At 39.9% G+C, this 17,823-nt stretch overlaps 2 protein-coding genes across 5 annotated transcripts in view; both read left to right on the forward strand.

Annotated features, from left to right (window-relative positions):
• Window positions 1–17,823, forward strand: part of IQGAP2 (IQ motif containing GTPase activating protein 2) — a 121,688-nt gene that overhangs the window by 67,229 nt on the left and 36,636 nt on the right. Inside the window, exons 5-15 of one of the 4 annotated variants that reach the window (XM_081212622.1) lie at window positions 30–106; window positions 6,081–6,148; window positions 6,492–6,605; window positions 9,158–9,336; window positions 10,810–10,897; window positions 11,381–11,544; window positions 11,959–12,046; window positions 14,755–14,918; window positions 15,292–15,452; window positions 15,739–15,863; window positions 16,700–16,863. In XM_081212622.1, the coding sequence (XP_081068748.1) occupies window positions 30–106; window positions 6,081–6,148; window positions 6,492–6,605; window positions 9,158–9,336; window positions 10,810–10,897; window positions 11,381–11,544; window positions 11,959–12,046; window positions 14,755–14,918; window positions 15,292–15,452; window positions 15,739–15,863; window positions 16,700–16,863 (1,392 nt within the window). Of the gene's footprint in view, window positions 1–29; window positions 107–2,255; window positions 2,529–6,080; window positions 6,149–6,491; window positions 6,606–9,157; window positions 9,337–10,809; window positions 10,898–11,380; window positions 11,545–11,958; window positions 12,047–14,754; window positions 14,919–15,291; window positions 15,453–15,738; window positions 15,864–16,699; window positions 16,864–17,823 lie in introns of those variants that run through there. The other 3 variants (XM_081212624.1, XM_081212625.1, XM_081212623.1) reach the window with 3 other exon arrangements.
• The window catches only part of LOC308597256 (proteinase-activated receptor 1-like), a 60,118-nt gene continuing 55,028 nt past the window's right edge, over window positions 12,734–17,823 (forward strand). Inside the window, exon 1 of the mRNA XM_081213070.1 lies at window positions 12,734–12,746. The gene's annotated coding sequence lies outside the window, so the exon portion shown is untranslated. The remainder of the gene's footprint in view (window positions 12,747–17,823) is intronic.

The raw sequence follows: 17,823 nt of genomic DNA on the forward strand, positions 1-17,823 counted from the left end.
GGGGTGGGTGGGTCTTTTTTTCTCTTTAGATCTTCTATCCAGAAACCACAGATGTCTATGATAGGAAGAACATACCTCGAATGATATATTGCATCCATGCACTAAGGTAAGCCAGATTGATGCTAACAATTTGTCTTAAGTTCTACATTTTTAAAATGCTTGCTATCTTTTTAGAAGTTTGCAGTGAAACCTTACTGGGTTTACAATGTTGAGAGTTTTACAGGTTTTGAAGGCAACATAGATATGGAAAAGTGATGGCATATTCCATAAGAGAAGTAAAACTTGTAAGAATCTCTGAAATGTATGTACACAACCTTCTGTGAATACACTTTCTTTAAAGAATGTGGGAAAAACAATTTTGAATTAGAAAAATAGAAATAGCATTTGAAAAGATAAAAGGATCACCACTCTGAGCTATGTCTAACCTTTTTCTATTAAAAAAAAACAAATAAGAGAGACTCTTTACCTTGGACACTGTTTGCGATCTTTTCTACTTATTCTTCATTGTCCTGTTTTAATGTTTACTGTCATTTCAATATGGCTCTAAAGTCCACATACAACTTGTTACCTTAGACATTCAGGATGCAGAAGCAGAAAAATGCCTCATTCCTGTTTCTATAGAAGAGAGCTTTGCAAGTACCATGTGCAGTAGTTCTATTTAGGTTGGGGGACATGTTCACTGCAGCATTAATGTTTGAGTAACAAGCTCAGGGTGACAAACTTATTGAACTATTCTATATCACATTGTGTTTTCTGAATGTGGAAATAGATTGGTAGGTCTGTTCTGCTAATGCATGCATCATTCCTTTTCTTACCTGCGCACAACAGCATCCTGTGCAGATTTCCTTGTATGCATGGCAGAGCAATGGATCCTGTAATGCATCCGTGGGGAAACTCCTGTGCACAGGCCTAGCTAGCCGCCGCCATTTGGCCTGCAAGGCTGTCTTGGCCAAGTCACTCCCACCTATCTCATAGGATGTCAAGTGTAGGAAAGGTAAAGACACAGCAGAGCTAAAAAGCTTTATGCCTCTGCAAGCTCATCTGATTATCTGTGCTTCCAAAGCACTATGTCTTTGCCCATGTGGTTTGATTTCAAAGGCAAATTGGTCACCTGACATCATTGTCATGTCGGGTGACAGGTGAGGAGCCCCACCTACCTACCTGCCTATGGGGGGACGGAGGAGTTAAGATTCTGGCCTGCTAACCGGATCCACTTCTCCATCCCTGATCTGAGAGGCTGTATTGTCTTTAGGCATAATACCTAATCTGTGCAGTTAACATTCCGCAGAATACGGTTGTTCAGTCAGGGTGTCTCAACAGAAAATCACTTTGCTGCTTTTATAAGGCTATTAATGGCTATGAGCCATGACGGCTATGGTCTGTCTCCATGGTTAGAGGCAGTAATGCTTCTGAATACCAGTTGCTGGAAGCTGCAAGAGGGACGAGTGTACTCTTGTCCTGCTTTCAGCTTTCCCACAGGCCACTGGGAAGGCACTGTGAGAACAGAATGCTTAACTAGATGGGCCATTGGCCTGGTCCTTCAGTGCTCTTATGTTCGTGTGTTAGGAAGTATCTCTGTGTGATAATTATTTACAGGCCACAAATATTGGAAAGCAAGTGGTGTCCAGCCTTTAGAAACTCAAAAACCTAATTGTAACTTTTTCTAATTTTCTCCAGTAATGCCTCTAGCATCCCATTCTCAAGCAGAATGTTAATCTTCATATTTTTCACTCTTGGCTCGCTATTATGGAAGCCTCCCCATTTTTTTTACAATTTCAGAATTATAAAGGTGGCTTGGGGGTACATTATTTTAATGGCCTGATTTAAAAGAGAAAAGTAAATAGTGAACCTGTTTTCTTGAAAAGCACTGGAAATTCAATTTTGGATGAACTCTAAATGTTTTCTAGTTTTTGTTCATTGTCTTGCTTACTCATGTAAGCCATGGTACTCCACACAATAAACAAATAAGAAGTATTTTTAAATGTTTCTTAAATGAAGGACCTTTTTACAATGCCAAACGAGTATTATATATATACAAGCTGTGAGGGTGATACTATTCTAAAGTGATGTTGTTAGTGTGTTTAGATTCGAGTTTGAAACTGTTTCCTGAAGTGGTCACACATGGGACTCTTAATGTTAAGTAGCTTATGAAGGAATGGTTTGCTGAGTTCCATTCCAATGATGTCACAATTGTTCAGATGTTCTGCTAAATACTGAACAGAGCAAAGCTTTCAGATGTTTATATCTGCTGGAGTACTGAAGATGGCTTAATCAATGGTTTGACTGCTATAATAAACATCTGCACAGAGTCTTTCGCATTCAGCAGTGCATATCCCATATATTATATATATATTAACTCTGTTGTGCAGTATTATGGCCTTTGGGGTTTTTACCTCGCCTAATTAGCTGTGCCTTGTTTAGGATGCAATCTGAGCCATCAAGTGCAGCAGAAAATGTGATTTAGCTTTATGATACTACCCTAATACTTGAAAGAAAGAAGTTTAAATATCAAAGGCACCCAGTCCCAGGTACACGTGCTTAGGTTCAGTTTGTTTAACGTGCAGTTTATGCAGTTGTGTAGGTAGCTGAATGTCAGTTGAATGAATGGACTTTCTCCTCAGGAAGATGGTTGCATTTTGAAATCATGTGAAAACTCTGCAGTGTTGTCTGTTGTTGCTTGTTGCACATGTGAGGCGTCATTTGCTGTTACACTTACAAGGAGATGAATACGCAAGGCCCCAGTTTCTTCCAGATCTGGTTTCCTTGCCAACAGCAGAAATACTGGGCAATATCTTAATGCTATTCAAGCAGACTTCCACTTGTACAACAGGACTTCTCACTGCAGTTGTCTGCATTCCCCGCCCCCAACCTCTGGAGCAGATGGGGAGGGTATATGGTGAACTGCAGGCCCATTCCACTTGTGAGAAGTCCATCCCACTCACAGACACGCAGCACTGGATAGTCCCCATTGTATTATTGCTAATAATAATAATAATAATAATAATAATAATAATAATAATAATAAACTTTTGTTTATATCCCACTCTCCCCGGCTGAAGTTGGGCTCAGGGCAGCTAACATCAGATATGTAAACATTAGTACAAAATCAAACAATAATTAGATTACCTCCTAAAAACAGGTCAATATCAAATTAAAGTCTAATTAGATGGCTTTCTGCAGGGTTAGAACAGTAGCTCATCGCTTCATATGTGAATTCCTGTAGCATTATGCTACTGTCCCACAGTGAATAAGAGAGTGACTTGCATTCAGATTTGAACATCTGATGCTACTATTTAATTATAATGTCATATAATGTGGAACTTAACAGGAAGCTCCTATCTTGACTGCCACAATGCTCTAGTCTCAGAGTCTGATTTGGGGCTTTAAAATTTCAGCTGTGTTTTGTGCGACACCAAGATTTGTCCCTCCACCTCTCACCTTCAGTTGTTTGGCATTGTTGCAGTGGCCCCTGTGGCTACCTCTTAGCTCAGTAGTCCAGGCAAACTGGTTGCACTTCTCTAAATCTGCCTCTTGCTGGTCAATGAAAATCTTTAGAAGAAGATGTTGTATTTAACTTTTCTGGCTTCAGTTGATAGCTTGTTTGTCTGTGGATTTTAAGTACTTCTTTGTCGTCGTCATATATAATGTAGAGCACCTTTCATAATCAGAATTGAGTTGTTTGCTGAAAGCATACCGTATTTACTAGAGTCTAATATGCACCTTTTTCTTGCCAAATTATGCTGCAAAAAAAATGGGTGTGCATTACATTTGATGACACATTAGACTCAAATAAATACGATATTTTAGTCTTCCTTTCACATGTATACCCTGTGCACTGTACACTGAAATATATTTTCCCTTAAAATCCAAATGCCTTCTAATAGTTCTTTGTTCCATGTTCTTGACTTGTAATTAGATTTAATTTAATTCTTATTTCTATGGCTTCACAGTTAATATTTGTTTTTTAAGCAGTTTGATTTTGCCCATACCAATTTTGGGTGTGTTCTTAAAATTCTCAGCTTAGGTACAGGTGTTTAAAAATGCTTGTTAGCACAACATCAAATACAGCAATCCATGTTAATAACTCCTCATATTAAACACCGAGGAAAGGAGCATGTTAAATACAGTTTCTTGGTGTAGTCATTATAACCTCAAAGCATTTGTAGTAATATTAAGATGAACATGTTCCTTGTAAACTTAAAAACAAAATTCTATTGCCATCTAGTGGTAAACAGTATTCTCACAAATGATCTCTGGGCAGTGGGGAATATGCTACTCCAGGGAAATTGTAGTTGTCATGTCAAGGTATCATTGGTGTATTAGTGACCAGTTGTGTCAATGAAACATTGCATTACTGCCAACTTGAAAACAGTTTGCTGGCTTCTTCTTAATCCTACGAAGTTTAAATGGAGTTTTTACAGAAATCTTGGAACAACATCTAATAAAGGGAAATAGTTATTGAAGGTCTAATGCTGCTTTTAAAAAAATCTAAACCAAGTAGGGTAAGATGGGGATTTGTTGTCAGAAGAAGGCAGTAAAACTTAGGAAACTTGCCTATACAGTGGTACCTCTGGTTAAGAACTTAATTCGTTCTGGAGGTCTGTTCTTAACCTGAAACTGTTCTTAACCTGAGGTACCACTTTAGCTAATGGGGCCTCCTGCTGCTGCCGCGCCGCCACCGTGCGATTTTTGTTCTCATCCTGAAGCAAAGTTCTTAACCCGAGGTACTTTTCTGGGATAGCGGAGTCTGTAACCTGAAACATCTGTAACCTGAAGCCTCTGTAACCCAAGGTACCACTGTAACACTAGCTTGTAATTCTTTTGGTCTGATATCAGTTCTGGGAACTCTCACCCTTGGAAAAAACTTTTTTATTATAACATATTTTCAAGCCATTTGTTAAAATGTCAACTTTTACAAACTTCTAGCATTTTCCCCTGTTGCCTTTCTGACATCTAGCACCTAAAGTCTATTAGCTCACAGTCTTTTAATTCTTGCCTTTTCTTTGCTGAATCATGCTAGCCCAAGTTTTGAAATGTTAAGCTTCCCCAAGTGGGATCTCACCATTCTTTTTAGATCTAAAAAGTGCCCAGACCACTGATTATTCTGTCTAAATAGGTTTGAGCTGCTTTGACTATGACTTCTAATAACAACTTTGATTAGTCCCTTGTGTAATCTTAATAAATTCCCCAAATCCTTAACAGTTGTTAATTTCACATGGCAGGAAGACATGAATAAAGATGTGAATTTGTTCAGCTGTTGTCCAGATGGTTTCACTATACACATTTTGGAATGGTATTAATACAGACATTTCAAACAACGCTGAAACAAAAATAGGGGTTCTAGGATTGTCTTTGTGTATTTTTTTTACTTCCTTTCAGATACTTAAGAACATTTGAGTATTTAATGATAGGTAAGTTGATTTTAAAGGTGGAAATATGTAAGGACCCTTTCTTGTTAAAAAACAAAACATATATTTAAGTTCTTGGGGAAAACCAAAATGTGTTTCTTTGATTACTAACCTAGTGTTTTATTCAGTATTTGCTTGAGGATGGGAATCCCAAAGTTGGCAAAAGTGTTAATTAAAATACTGTTTTCAGAGGAAAACAGGTTACATTTATTACAAAGGAGAATAGTCATGCCTGTCGTAACAGAAGCAACAGAGAGTCCTGTGGCATGAACTTTTGTAGGCTGAATGTACTTCATCAGATCCTAATAGTAATAATAATGCTCATAATAAAATTGAACCGCTTTGAGTTCTTACAACCAATCAGTATATAAATTTTATGAAATAAATTAGGGTTGCCATATTTCAAGAAGTAAAAATCCAGAGCTTTGTTGTTGAGTTTTTTTTTGGGGGGGATATCAACCTCAAAGTTGTGATACTCAAACACACACTTTCTGGTTCTGTTATCAAAAACCTGGACATTTTGCCATTTTTTTTTTTCAAAATTCTGTCCCGGATGCTAATTTAGCCGTTTGAATCCCAGACATGTCCAGGAAATTCCAGACATGTGTCAACCCTAAATAAATAAAAAAAAGTCTTGTGATATAACACATAATTTCCCTTTTTCTTTTGCAGCCTTTACCTGTTTAAACTAGGAGTTGCTCCACAGATCCAAGATTTGCTGGGGAAAGTAGACTTTACAGGTACTTTAATCTTTGAAAATATTTTATTGTATTCAAACCCCATGCTCTACTCCCCCAGCATTCTCCATGTTTTTATGCTGAAGTGGGTGTAGAGTAGCTATGTGAAAAATGTGCTTCTACTTTGTTAAAAGATGCTGGTTAACAAAATCCTTGTATTTATTTTCTCCCAGCCTGTGATTTTTCTCAGGCAGGAGGAAAAGGCTAAGCAGAATTGGAAGCATAATGATGTTAAAAGCCACAGCCCACCCTACCCCAAGCATTATTATTGTGTAAGTTTTATCATCTAAGAAAGCCTAATTAAGTTTGTTGATGCCTTCTCCCATTTTTCTCCCTTCGTAATTAGAGGAAGAAATCAATAACATGCGGAAGGAATTGGAGAAATATGGTATACAGATGCCGTCATTTAGTAAAATTGGAGGCATCCTGGCCAGTGAGCTTTCAGTGGATGAAGCTGCGTGTAAGTGAGCCCTAATCAAAGTGTTATGTAAGAACATGCTGACATATAATCTCAGATATGGTAACATGTTTTAAAGTTGCTTTAACCTCAGATATCATTTGGAAACTAATTAGTAAAGAAATCTTTTTTAAAACAAATTCTATGGTGTAAGGTATTTTAAAATCAATTCCTCTTGCCTTGTACTTTAAAGAAAAAAATACAGTATTGAGTACACAGACATCTTTCATGTAGTGAAGGCGTTGCCTAGTTTGTTCCTGTTGTTAGCAGGGGATGGAAAGGTTTTTAACCTTGACCTCCGCTGTCCTGATCCAAATCAAGGTGGGGTGGTGAATGGTTCTCTGATTTGGATCAAGGCTCTCTGATTTGGATCAAGAGAATTGCTGGAGGCAAAGGGTTAAAACACACACACAGAGAGAGAGAGGGGGGGGGGTTAGGAGCATAATCCAGTTCACTGGGCCCCACACTGTCAGTTTGTGATTAAAAACAAACTATCCATGTAAGAGTTTAGATACATAGCAAATACATACAGCCCCTTCTGCAAGTCCAAGGGCCAGCTAAAAACCCTTCTAGGAATCAGTATTCGTAAACACGAGGCATTTATGGACAGCTCGTCTGAATTGGTGATTGGCCTACTACAGCTTCAAATGGCCAATTTGACTTCATAATGCTGAAAATAACTTTTATGCCCTATAAAATAAGTTAGCACTACGTTTTTATTTTACAAGTTTGTTGTCCTTATATTTTATTTTTAAAATTATGTTAGTCTCTACGTGTGGGGTGGGGAACCAGTAGCCCACTAGATGTTGGACCTACCTTCCATCAGCCCAAACCAGCATGGCCCAGTGACCAAAGTCATGGCAGTTGTAGGTCAACTTCATCTGAAGAGCTACAAGTTTCCACCCCTGCACTAGACAGACATGTATGAATCTGTTCTGGTGTTGGATTGGTGTGTATTTCCACTAACATAATCTTTAGATCTTCAGCTGCAGTTAGGTGGCTAACTGTGGCTACAGATGTTGCTGGGATACAGCTCTCATCATCCCTGACCAGTTGCCTTTGCTGCCTAAACCTTATGGAAGCTGAAAAACAACATCTGGAGAACTGTGCCTTTGCTTTGACTATTTAGTAGATTCTTGTACACTGAGACAGCAGTCCTATATATAATTAGATATACTCCTGAGTAGATAAGTGTAGGATTGTATTTTGGCCAGAATCCAAAGTAGACTTAAGCTATGTGTACATGTTATCATTCAGTGCGGTGTTTGAAGCTGTGTGCAGATGACGTTAGCCATAACCCATATCTGTCTTGGAGTATCTTGAGAAATACTGCTGTTTTATTTGTTTTCCCTCAAACCAGCTTCCATTTAAAGTGGGGTGTGTACATTGCGACAGCCTTTGTGTGTGCATTTGCAGATGACAGCTTCATGAATGGGAGTTGGGGAGGCGGTTTCAGTTATGGGGAAACCAAACAGGTAATGTGCAGGGGTGAAAAGATCCCCCTGCACTCTTTCTAGTGTGAGCAGCAACATGCAAATGCAGCTTCACAACTTCACTGTGTTTTAAGCCACTAATGTGTACCTAGCCTTAGTTGAAGGTATGCTAAATTGAAATTAAGGATGTTGCCAATAAAAGAGCACTGGTTTTTACAGTGCTTTACTTTCTTCTCAGTGGCTCTCTTCTAGAAAGCTATACCATGTATATGTGTAATTGTATGTAGGTGTGTAAAAAAGTGATAATGACAATGCTTTTAAAAAAACATTTAATGATGATTCATTCTAATTGCCTGGGGTCACCAATGTGACTCCCTTGGAGCTACATAGAGCTACAGTGCTCTATGGCTCCATGTCCCTAATAATATTTGTTTGTTTGTTTGTTTGTAAGCGAGATTATTTGACAGAAGCTATCTGGTTTGCGGGACACGGGTGGCGCTGGGACGCGGGTGGCGCTGTGGGTAAAACCTCAGTGCCTAGGACTTGCTGATCGTATGGTCGGCGGTTCGAATCCCTGCGGCGGGGTGAGCTCCCGTCGTTCGGTCCCAGCTCCTGCCCACCTAGCAGTTCGAAAGCACTCCTAAGTGCAAGTAGATAAATAGGGACCACTTTATAGCGGGAAGGTAAACGGCGTTTCCGTGTGCTGCGCTGGTGCTGGCTCGCCAGATGCAGCTTCGTCACGCTGGCCACGTGACCCGGAAGTGTCTCTGGACAGCGCTGGCTCCTGGCCTCTTAAGCGAGATGAGCACGCAACCCTAGAGTCGGACACGACTGGCCCGTATGGGCAGGGGTACCTTTACCTTTATCTGTTTTGCTAGCTCTTTTGGGGGGTGGGTGGGTGTTGTACCTATACATGTTTTGCCTGCAAGGGGTCTTCTTAGAATCACCAGTTTTCCTCTGATGAAATGGATATTTTGTGATGCCATGTCAATTTCTTAGATTTCCAGATGCGCCCTTGGCTTAAAAGCATTGGGGATTCCTGAAGATTAGGCAAACTCAGATTTAATTTTAATTCTGGCAATCATTTCCTATTTTTAAATGCTGGACTCTTGTTCTTTTCAGTGCATGCTGCAGTAATTGCAATTAATGAAGCTATTGAGAAAGGAGTAGCAGATCAAACTATCAAAACACTGAAAAATCCCAATGCTATGTTAGTTAACGTGGACGATAATCTTGCCCATGCGTATCAGAAGGAATTATCAGAAGCTAAAAAGAGAAAAGAAGAGAATGCAAGACTGAAGGTACTCTAATGGAATACTCTAATACTCTTTTAAAACTGGATATGAATTCAATTTCAGTTAGTTTTATTTACATAAAATAGCATGGTGCATGATTAAGCGCCAATACTCCATAAATCAAACCAAATAGCACACAATGGCAGATACCTTAAGTTACTCATGGCCATGTAATACAGTGGTACCTCGGGTTAAGTACTTAATTCATTCCGGAGGTCTGTTCTTAACCTGAAACTGTTCTTAACCTGAAGCACCACTTTAGCTAATGGAGCCTCCTGCTGCTGCCGCGCCACCAGAGCACGATTTCTGTTCTCATCATCATCATCAACCTTTTATTCGACCGTCAGTCAGAAAAAAGTACATTTGTCAATACACAGTTAAGCTCCAGGAAGATTTTAGAACTTAGCCAACACTAAAATGGGCTAAACGATTTCTGTTCTCATCCTGAAGCAAAGTACTTAACCTGAGGTAGTATTTCTGGGTTAGCAGAGTCTGTAACCTGAAACGTATGTAACCCAAGATACCACTGTAATGAGTTGTGTATGTTCCATCTGCTCATGACAATCTAGGAAATACAATATTTATTTGGACCCTCCGTGATTGACAGATCATCATTTCAGAATATGTGTCAAAATGTTCTGGTTCTAAAAACCAATATATAAGCCACTTAGAATGCAGCGTTTTATTATACCTGTTTCAATGGAATGTGAGTTACCACGGAACAGTTAAAGTACCCTTATGCATTTATATGACAGTACTAAAACGCCAGGCTTGTAAAACCTTGCAGTGACAAATTGGCTTGTTACTAGCAAGGCATTTGTTCATGCAGTGCTCCTCTTCAATTCATGTCATCTTGTGACAATAATGCCATTGAAATTCCTAACAAATGAAGGTTAATAAACATTGAGAATGCAAGAGGGGGAATGGTTGAGTGACCTTTTGAGGTCATATCCAGGTCATTAGGAAGTAATTAGACATGGATGACTTTGGAATAGAATTCCTAGTTCTGGCAAGGGAGCTGGACTGTGACTCATGTTTCTCCTTCTCCTTCAGTTTATTTAAGCATCTAGAGCCTGGAATTTAAAAAAGAAACAGTTGTGCCAGGTTTGGGGTGTTGCATTCTTCCTCCTTAGGTCTTTGTTCAACCCACGTACAATTCCTACTTGCATTCTGAGTGACTACTGTTTATAAACAATTGGTGGGTAAGCATACTAAAGCTTGTAAATTGTTAGAAAGTAAAGGCATACAGCGCTCATTTTTCCCATGTTGGTGATATTGCTATATTTTAAAGAGGGATTTCTAATTTAGCTGCTTTTGCACAGTTTCATTTTGTATCAATAATGGCCCTTACAAGTCCCCCAACCCACACTTAAATTTACTTTCCATAGTGAAATTTCTGTGTGTTTACACAAACACCACCCACCTTGAAATCAGGAGTGGACATTGTCCTTTGTTCAGTAACGGTATTGTTGCTTTCAGAATGGCTCAATTTTGGAGGAAGAAAGAGATGTGTATGAAGAGTTGCTAACACAAGCTGAGATACAGGGAAACATCAATAAGGTCAACAGTGAGTAATCTTCCCAGAGTCCCAAAACTTTAAGAGTTGTGTATTTGGCTTTTATTCCAGTGGGAAACATCAGAATATTTAATTTTATTTCACAGCTCCTTTCATTTTTAAACCTTACATATATTAGTGCATCTGCAGTAATATGCAATTCTCTGGAACGCGGCTTGCTATTGTATTACAAACTTGAGTGAGGATACTCTTCCTTGGCCTTTGCATTCTTAATAACAGCAGACTTGATAATTGATGCATAACTACTTTTATCTGCTTTTCTCTCTCTTCTGCTAGCTGCAAAATATTGTAAATTTTGACCCCCTCTTACAAGCTGCATTTTAGCCCCTGGTCCTTAGAATTAAGAGAGTTTTAGTTCTGAAGCGTCCGGCACACTTTGATGTGTGTTTCATTGGGAAATGATGTGAGAGAGGGCTTTGAGAATGAAACTCGTTCAAAATATTCTGCTGTCTGTAAGCATTGTTTTCCTTTCAGTTCACGTGGCTTTAACCCAAGTGAACAAGGCTATTGACAGGCAAGATGAAGGGGCACTGATGGCAGGCTTGACGAACTCTGCACTGAGCCTGCTTGAAGTTCTGCCGCAAAATTCCTCATGGTATCTAGCACAGTTAATTGACTCTAAAGAGCAGAGGATGCAGGTAACTGAATGTAACACCTAAGTGTGACACCTGAGTTTGCCTTAACCTCTTTAATTTTAAAATACGATTTCAACATTACCTGTGGCTCTCTTATGAATAGCAGAGAGAAGCTTTCAAATACACACACACTCACACAAACACACAATGGCAACGCACCATGTGCTTTTTCAGCTATAACAGGGGGGGAAATCAATCTTAATTTGAAAAAACAACAAGTCTTTGGAAGCCCACAGAGCTGACTTTTCTAATAAATACTTGTGAACTGTTGCTTAATGAAAGCACTTGGAGGAGGTAAAACTTCCCATTCCATAGAAAACTAACACACCAGTTCAAAATGAGTCATTGTACAGATTACTCATTTTTCTTTTGATTTAGAAATATATAATGAAAATCTTTTTTTCCCTAATACGTTAGATAGCGGGGGTTCCAATTATGTTCGACAAAAATGAGATACAGAACGAAGTTAGTGTTGCCAATGAGGAAGCAGACTTTCATAAATTTAGTGAGTAAATTGTTATTAATTTTCTCTTGTATCTTCATCACATGGTTAACATTAAGGCTGGACAACTGCAGCAATTACTAGAATCATGGTTTCTTCAAGGTTTATTTTGTCACTTGTTTGGAGGTGTCAGCATTACTGAGTCATTAATATTCTCTTCTAAGATGGCATTCTTACTCTTGTCACAGTTATTCAGTCAATGTATTAAGTACACTGTCTGGTCTTTCGAATGGAGGTTGCTTATGCCCGGCTCACATATTTTGTATGCACGAACAAGAATTTTTAAACCTCACACACTCACAATTGGTTCTTAAGTTAAGGGGGTTCTAAATTTGCAGGTGCATTTCTATCTGTTGCTTTTCTTGTATTCCTGAAGTTTTAGAATTCTCCTTCATCTTTGGGCAGTGTTTCCCAACGGCAACACTTTTTTGGGCAACGGCACACCTGTTTAATGAAAAAAATCTCGCGGCACACCACCATTACAGCCCCGTGACGTCAGCGCGCAGCGTCACGCCGGGAGGGACGCACGAAAGTGAAAGTTTTTAATTTTTTCCCTCCCCCTTGCCGGGGAACCTCCAAGCTTTGGGGGTGGGGGGGGGAGGAGGCAGCAGAGCGAGGGACTGAGGGACGGCGGCAGCTGAGGCGGCGGCGGCTGTTGTGGTGGTGGCGGCGATAGCGGGCGGAGGAGGGGGCGGCGGCGGGAGTTGCTGCTGCTGTTGTTGCTGCTGCTGCCTGGACATGCCGGCCTCCTCCTCCTCCGCTGTCTCGCGCTCCTCCCTTTTGCACGCGCTGCCCCGCCGCTCGGCACCACCACCGCGGAGCCGCCCCCGGCTCGACGCGGATCCTCGCCGCCGCCGCCTCTCACCGCCCGACTCGCCCGCCTCCCTCCCACGGCACACCAGCCGACGTCTCACGGCACACTAGTGTGCCGCGGAACACCGGTTGGGAAACACTGTCTTTGGGAGTATTAAGCTTGGAATTCACTTTCATCTCATGCTTTCTGTGGCTTAAGTCTTCTTTTTGCTCTGTGTCATTTCATTTTAATTCAACAGACTAATCGTCCTTTGCTTGCTATGCATTCACAGAAAATGGGACAGTGCGTTTTTTATTTCAGTTGGGATATGTATACGGATCTCTGTTTGGGGTTTCTTCCAACTTGGGCAATTTTTTTAAGTGTATTGCTTCACTCTGTGGAGTACTTCCATTCTTCATAAAGTGTTCATTCAAAAGGTAATTATTCTATTAATTGAATATAGGGGATAATTCAATATAATCTAGCTGGGCACATGATGTCTTCTAATGCCTTGTTGTCCATTTTGATAAGGAAGTGAACTCATAAAGTCTTGACCTCTATCATCTTCCAATGTTAACTATGGGACCTGGTCTAAGCCTTGTAAAATCAAAAATATGTTGTGTAAGTGAGCAGAGTCTTTATACCATTTTAGGTTAGTTATCACTATACCCCCTTCTTTCTTGAGGTAGCCAATGCCTCTTGTTTGCATGAATACAGTTTAGTAGATTATTAACATGAAAGAGATGGGTATGCTTTGAATAAGTAAAACTCTGAATAAGTAAAGAAGGCGCAGTAATATCACCATACTTGTTATAGAAACTCTGCCCAACTTTAAGAATGTTAGTTTTGACTAATTCTTGAGCTTAGTTGTTAAATCTTTTATCAAGGTAGTAAAGTTCAATTATTCTAGTTTAGATAGATTCTTGGGTATATTCACTTCCAGGTATTTACAACAGGCATTACAGAGTTCCAGACCAGTCATTATGTGCCATTGTAGCTGCAGGTTTGGCAAGGCGTACATACACAACAGCTCGGATTTGGCGAAGTTAACACCGAACCCAGATATCTTGCCGATAGATAATTCTTGCCCCAAATAATTCAAGACCTTTTACACAACCCTTGAAAAATGCCGGGGAAAATAAAAATGCTGGAACCTGGTGCTGAAAACATGTCCTGTTGGCATCAATTGTACCTTCTTGGGAAAATATTGAAGAGTTGGGAACGCACCACTGAAAAGGCCCTGAAAAGTTATGCATATGTCATGTACTTCATTGCAGTATTAGACTTACTGCTGTCCATTAGACTTAAGGGCAGGAGCCCTGTTCCAGCCTATCCTTGTGTGGATGGGAAAGCCTGTACACAGGTAGAACCTCAGCCTCTAAATTGCTTTCCATTTTCTTTCAACAACAGGCATGTGTACATAGGTGCATCTGAACAGATTTGTAGTATCAGGGATTTCTAGACTAGGCTTAATACCTGGCAAAATCATAATAAGATTTTCTTTTCTTTCATTTGAAAGAAAGGTGGAAAGAAATATGTCTGGGTTCAGTGTGGGCACTTCTCCCCTTGCTTTGTAATCATATCTGCCCATTCACTCAAAGTGCTGTGCTTTTACCAGTCACTGTAATCTTTTTTAAATTAAAAGCCCCCCCCCAAAGTAATTCAAACAAGGCATGTAAATTAAATATCAAGCATAAATTAAACATTTGCACTATTCTGAGCACACTTTCTTTGCAGGTTTTTTCTCCTCAGTAACTTGACATTTCTACTCGTGGTCTGGAGTGAAGTTCCCCTTGAGTTGCAAAACTGGTCTGAGTTGCTTTCTTGGGCAGTGGTAACACTAGGAATATAAGGTACACAGTATTAAACAAAGCAGATGTGTGGGGACTTCTGATGTCATTTTTCCTCTTGCCCCTAGAACTTATAGCAGTCGACAGTATCAATGCTGCAATTCGTAACTGTGACCCCAGTAAGACAATTGCTGCTCTAATGAAACCCGAGGCTCAGTTGTGTGATGTTTACCCATCTGCTGCTAATGTCTATCAGACTGAACTCTTCAATCTTCAGCAACAGAATGCTGCGGTAAGACGGAATCAGTTGACTGCGTACTTTAATATCTTAATAGGAAAAGGGAAGTAGAAGAGGGGGAAGAACGGAAGGAGAAAATGACAAAAGCAAAGAAGAAAAAGAAAGCAGTAGTGCGTGGAATATGGCGGGCAAAGCATTGGTTTTCCTTAGTGTCTTATTGATGTAGATCAATAAAATTCTCCCATGACTTAATGTGACTGAGTTACAATGAGGTCATGTGCTAGTTAATCCTTCCCACAACAGTTACTTAAGAGCAGACTTTTCTAACCTTTCGGAAACCTTAAAAAACTGAATTTAAGCTATAGGTCCTTTTTAACTTGTTGCTAGCTGCTTTATTTCTATGCTGATCAGAATATATTATTTTCAGAAATACTTGGCTCATGATGAACTATCTATTGCTGTTGAAATGCTATCAGCGGTGGTGCTGCTAAACCAGGCTTTGGAAAGCAAGGACGTAGCGGCAGCAAAGACTCATCTCAGCAACCCATGTGTTGGCTTTAATAACCTGGAAGAAGAGAACTTGCAGCGGTAAAAGCTTCCATTCTAGACAGGGCTGCTTTCATATTACTGAATGCTTACTGGGTAGGAAATTACAGGAATGCTAGCTGATTGCAAACTGCTGCATGTATGTGTGAGGAGAGGTGCATGTTCTGTGTGCTTCCACCTGTTGATAGGTATGTAAAACTATGTAGTCAGCTAGAGTAGTCTTTTAACTATAGTGAAGTATATATATAGCATTAGGCCCAGAACAACTTGTACAATGCATAAGATTTTAATTGCATATTGTGATAAGATTCTAATTCTCTTCCGACAGTTATGCTGATACCTTGATGTCTATTAAATTAGAAGCGTCATCTCAAGGACAAGAATATTTAAGCTGGAATGATATTCAGAATGCAATTGATATGGTTAATTCACAAATTCAAGAAGAAAATGACAGTAAGTCTTTTGTTGTTCCCTCTAGGTTTGGCCTACAAATTTAATCCAGTGCAGTTTAGTAGTGGTTATCTATATATCACCTCTTTCTTGAATGACATTCGTTCATTCATTCCACCATTTCAAAACAATTCTGGGTTGCTGAGAGATGCCTAACTTTCAGCACGGTTGATCAACAAAGAGTTGCCCATTAGAGATTTTTTGGTTTAAGGCTTTTGGAGTAACCCACATTAACCACTGAAATCAGAAACATCTATCTTCACCCCTCCTCCCAAGCCTCTTTGGATAACTGCAGTTCAAGGAACAGACAGATTGCATGAGATTAGAGAGCAAGCATGACTTCCATATACCCAAAAAGAAATTGTACCAGACTAGGAGCACTTCCAATGGGATTTAATGGGTCTCTTTCTCTTAATCAACAACAGCCTATACTATTCCTTTACAAAGGCCTTGAACATCTATGCTGACCAGTGGCTATATGAACTACAGTAGTATCCAACACCTCTGTGCAGCCTCAGTGTGCCTAGTCTGTTACCAAGGCTATTACCAAGTTGCAGAAGTCAGATGGTTAATAGAATGCTCTGTGAACGTATGGAGAAACAGGGGGCTCTAACTGGCCTTCCTCAATGTAGGCTACCCATCTCTACGCCTACATATACTGCTACCTAGCTGCATAGGAAAAGCTGCTTCAGCATGCTCAGCTAGTTGCCAGTTGCTTTTTTCAACAGGTTGTTCTGAAACATAAGGGTTTTCAGAAAATCATGTTAAAAGCCAAATCCTTTTGTATGATCTTAGTTGTTGCAAATTTTTATGCACACTTTTCATTTGTTCTTGTGTAGGGATTGTAGCAATTGGACACATTAATGAAGCCATTGATCAGGGAGATCCTACAAGAACAGTAGAAGCACTGCTACTCCCTACAGCAAAACTTCATGGTGTGAAAGAAGCAAATGCACAGCATTACCAGGATGTTCTGAAGAATGCAAAAACCCTCAAATGCCAGGTAGTTTTTACTCCAAAGTCTTTCATATTTTGCAAATGTCAAAGCTTCCTGTAATTCCTGGCAGAGAGAGCTCACGGAGTACCCAAACTGTCAATGTGTTCATTCAGAGGGTGTGGAACCCTGTTCAAAATAAGGCACCAACTAATGACACCTCCATTTTGGATGGATTGAGCCTCAGTTTATTGGTCTTCATCCACTTATTTTGCATTACCTGAATAAGCTGAAAAGAGAAATTAAGTTTTGGGCCTCAGTAACTGTAACTCATCCATCAATGCTGAATCAGTTGGGTCTGTGGGCCACCTTCATAAACTGCCATCCAATTGTTGCAACCATAACAGTGAATTTTAGATGCTTTTGTGTGCCTTCAGAACTCCCTTCACATCCCCAGGCGGGCTAGCTTGTGACAGGCAGGCTCTAAACAACTTGCCAGGCACTACTGCGAGATGCAATGAAGGTGGAAAATAGTTCATTCTTCATGATCTTCACTTGCAGAGATTAGGTTTAATAACATGCTCTTAGTCATGTTCTGTCTGGCTGACAGTGAGTTTCCTGCTACTTGCACACTGGCCACCGCCCTTCTTGCTTCATTGTCCATAGCTCACCAGTCAGTCATAGGGAGAGGGCCTTTGGAAGTGATTGTGTCACAAGCACAAGTCATCTCCATATTTCACAGCAAACTAGACTAATCTAACACAATTCACCCTTCATTGTAAGACTGAAGTACAGGATAACTGTGTATAGTTTTTTCAGAATTGTATAACACTCTCTTACACACACACACACACAAAATGTCTTTGGTAGCCATGTAGCAGAATACCTAGAATGATATTAAGTATGTGTAGACTTAATATAAACATAGTTTTGTTCTGTTTACGAAGGTTATTATTTAGCCAGAAGTTGAATTTCCTGAAGAAACTGTCTCTGCAGTGTTGAGCAAGAAACAGTGTTGCTAGTTGCATA

This window comes from Podarcis bocagei (genome assembly GCF_964188305.1).
Source record: "Podarcis bocagei genome assembly, chromosome: 11".
NCBI lineage: Eukaryota > Metazoa > Chordata > Lepidosauria > Squamata > Lacertidae > Podarcis > Podarcis bocagei.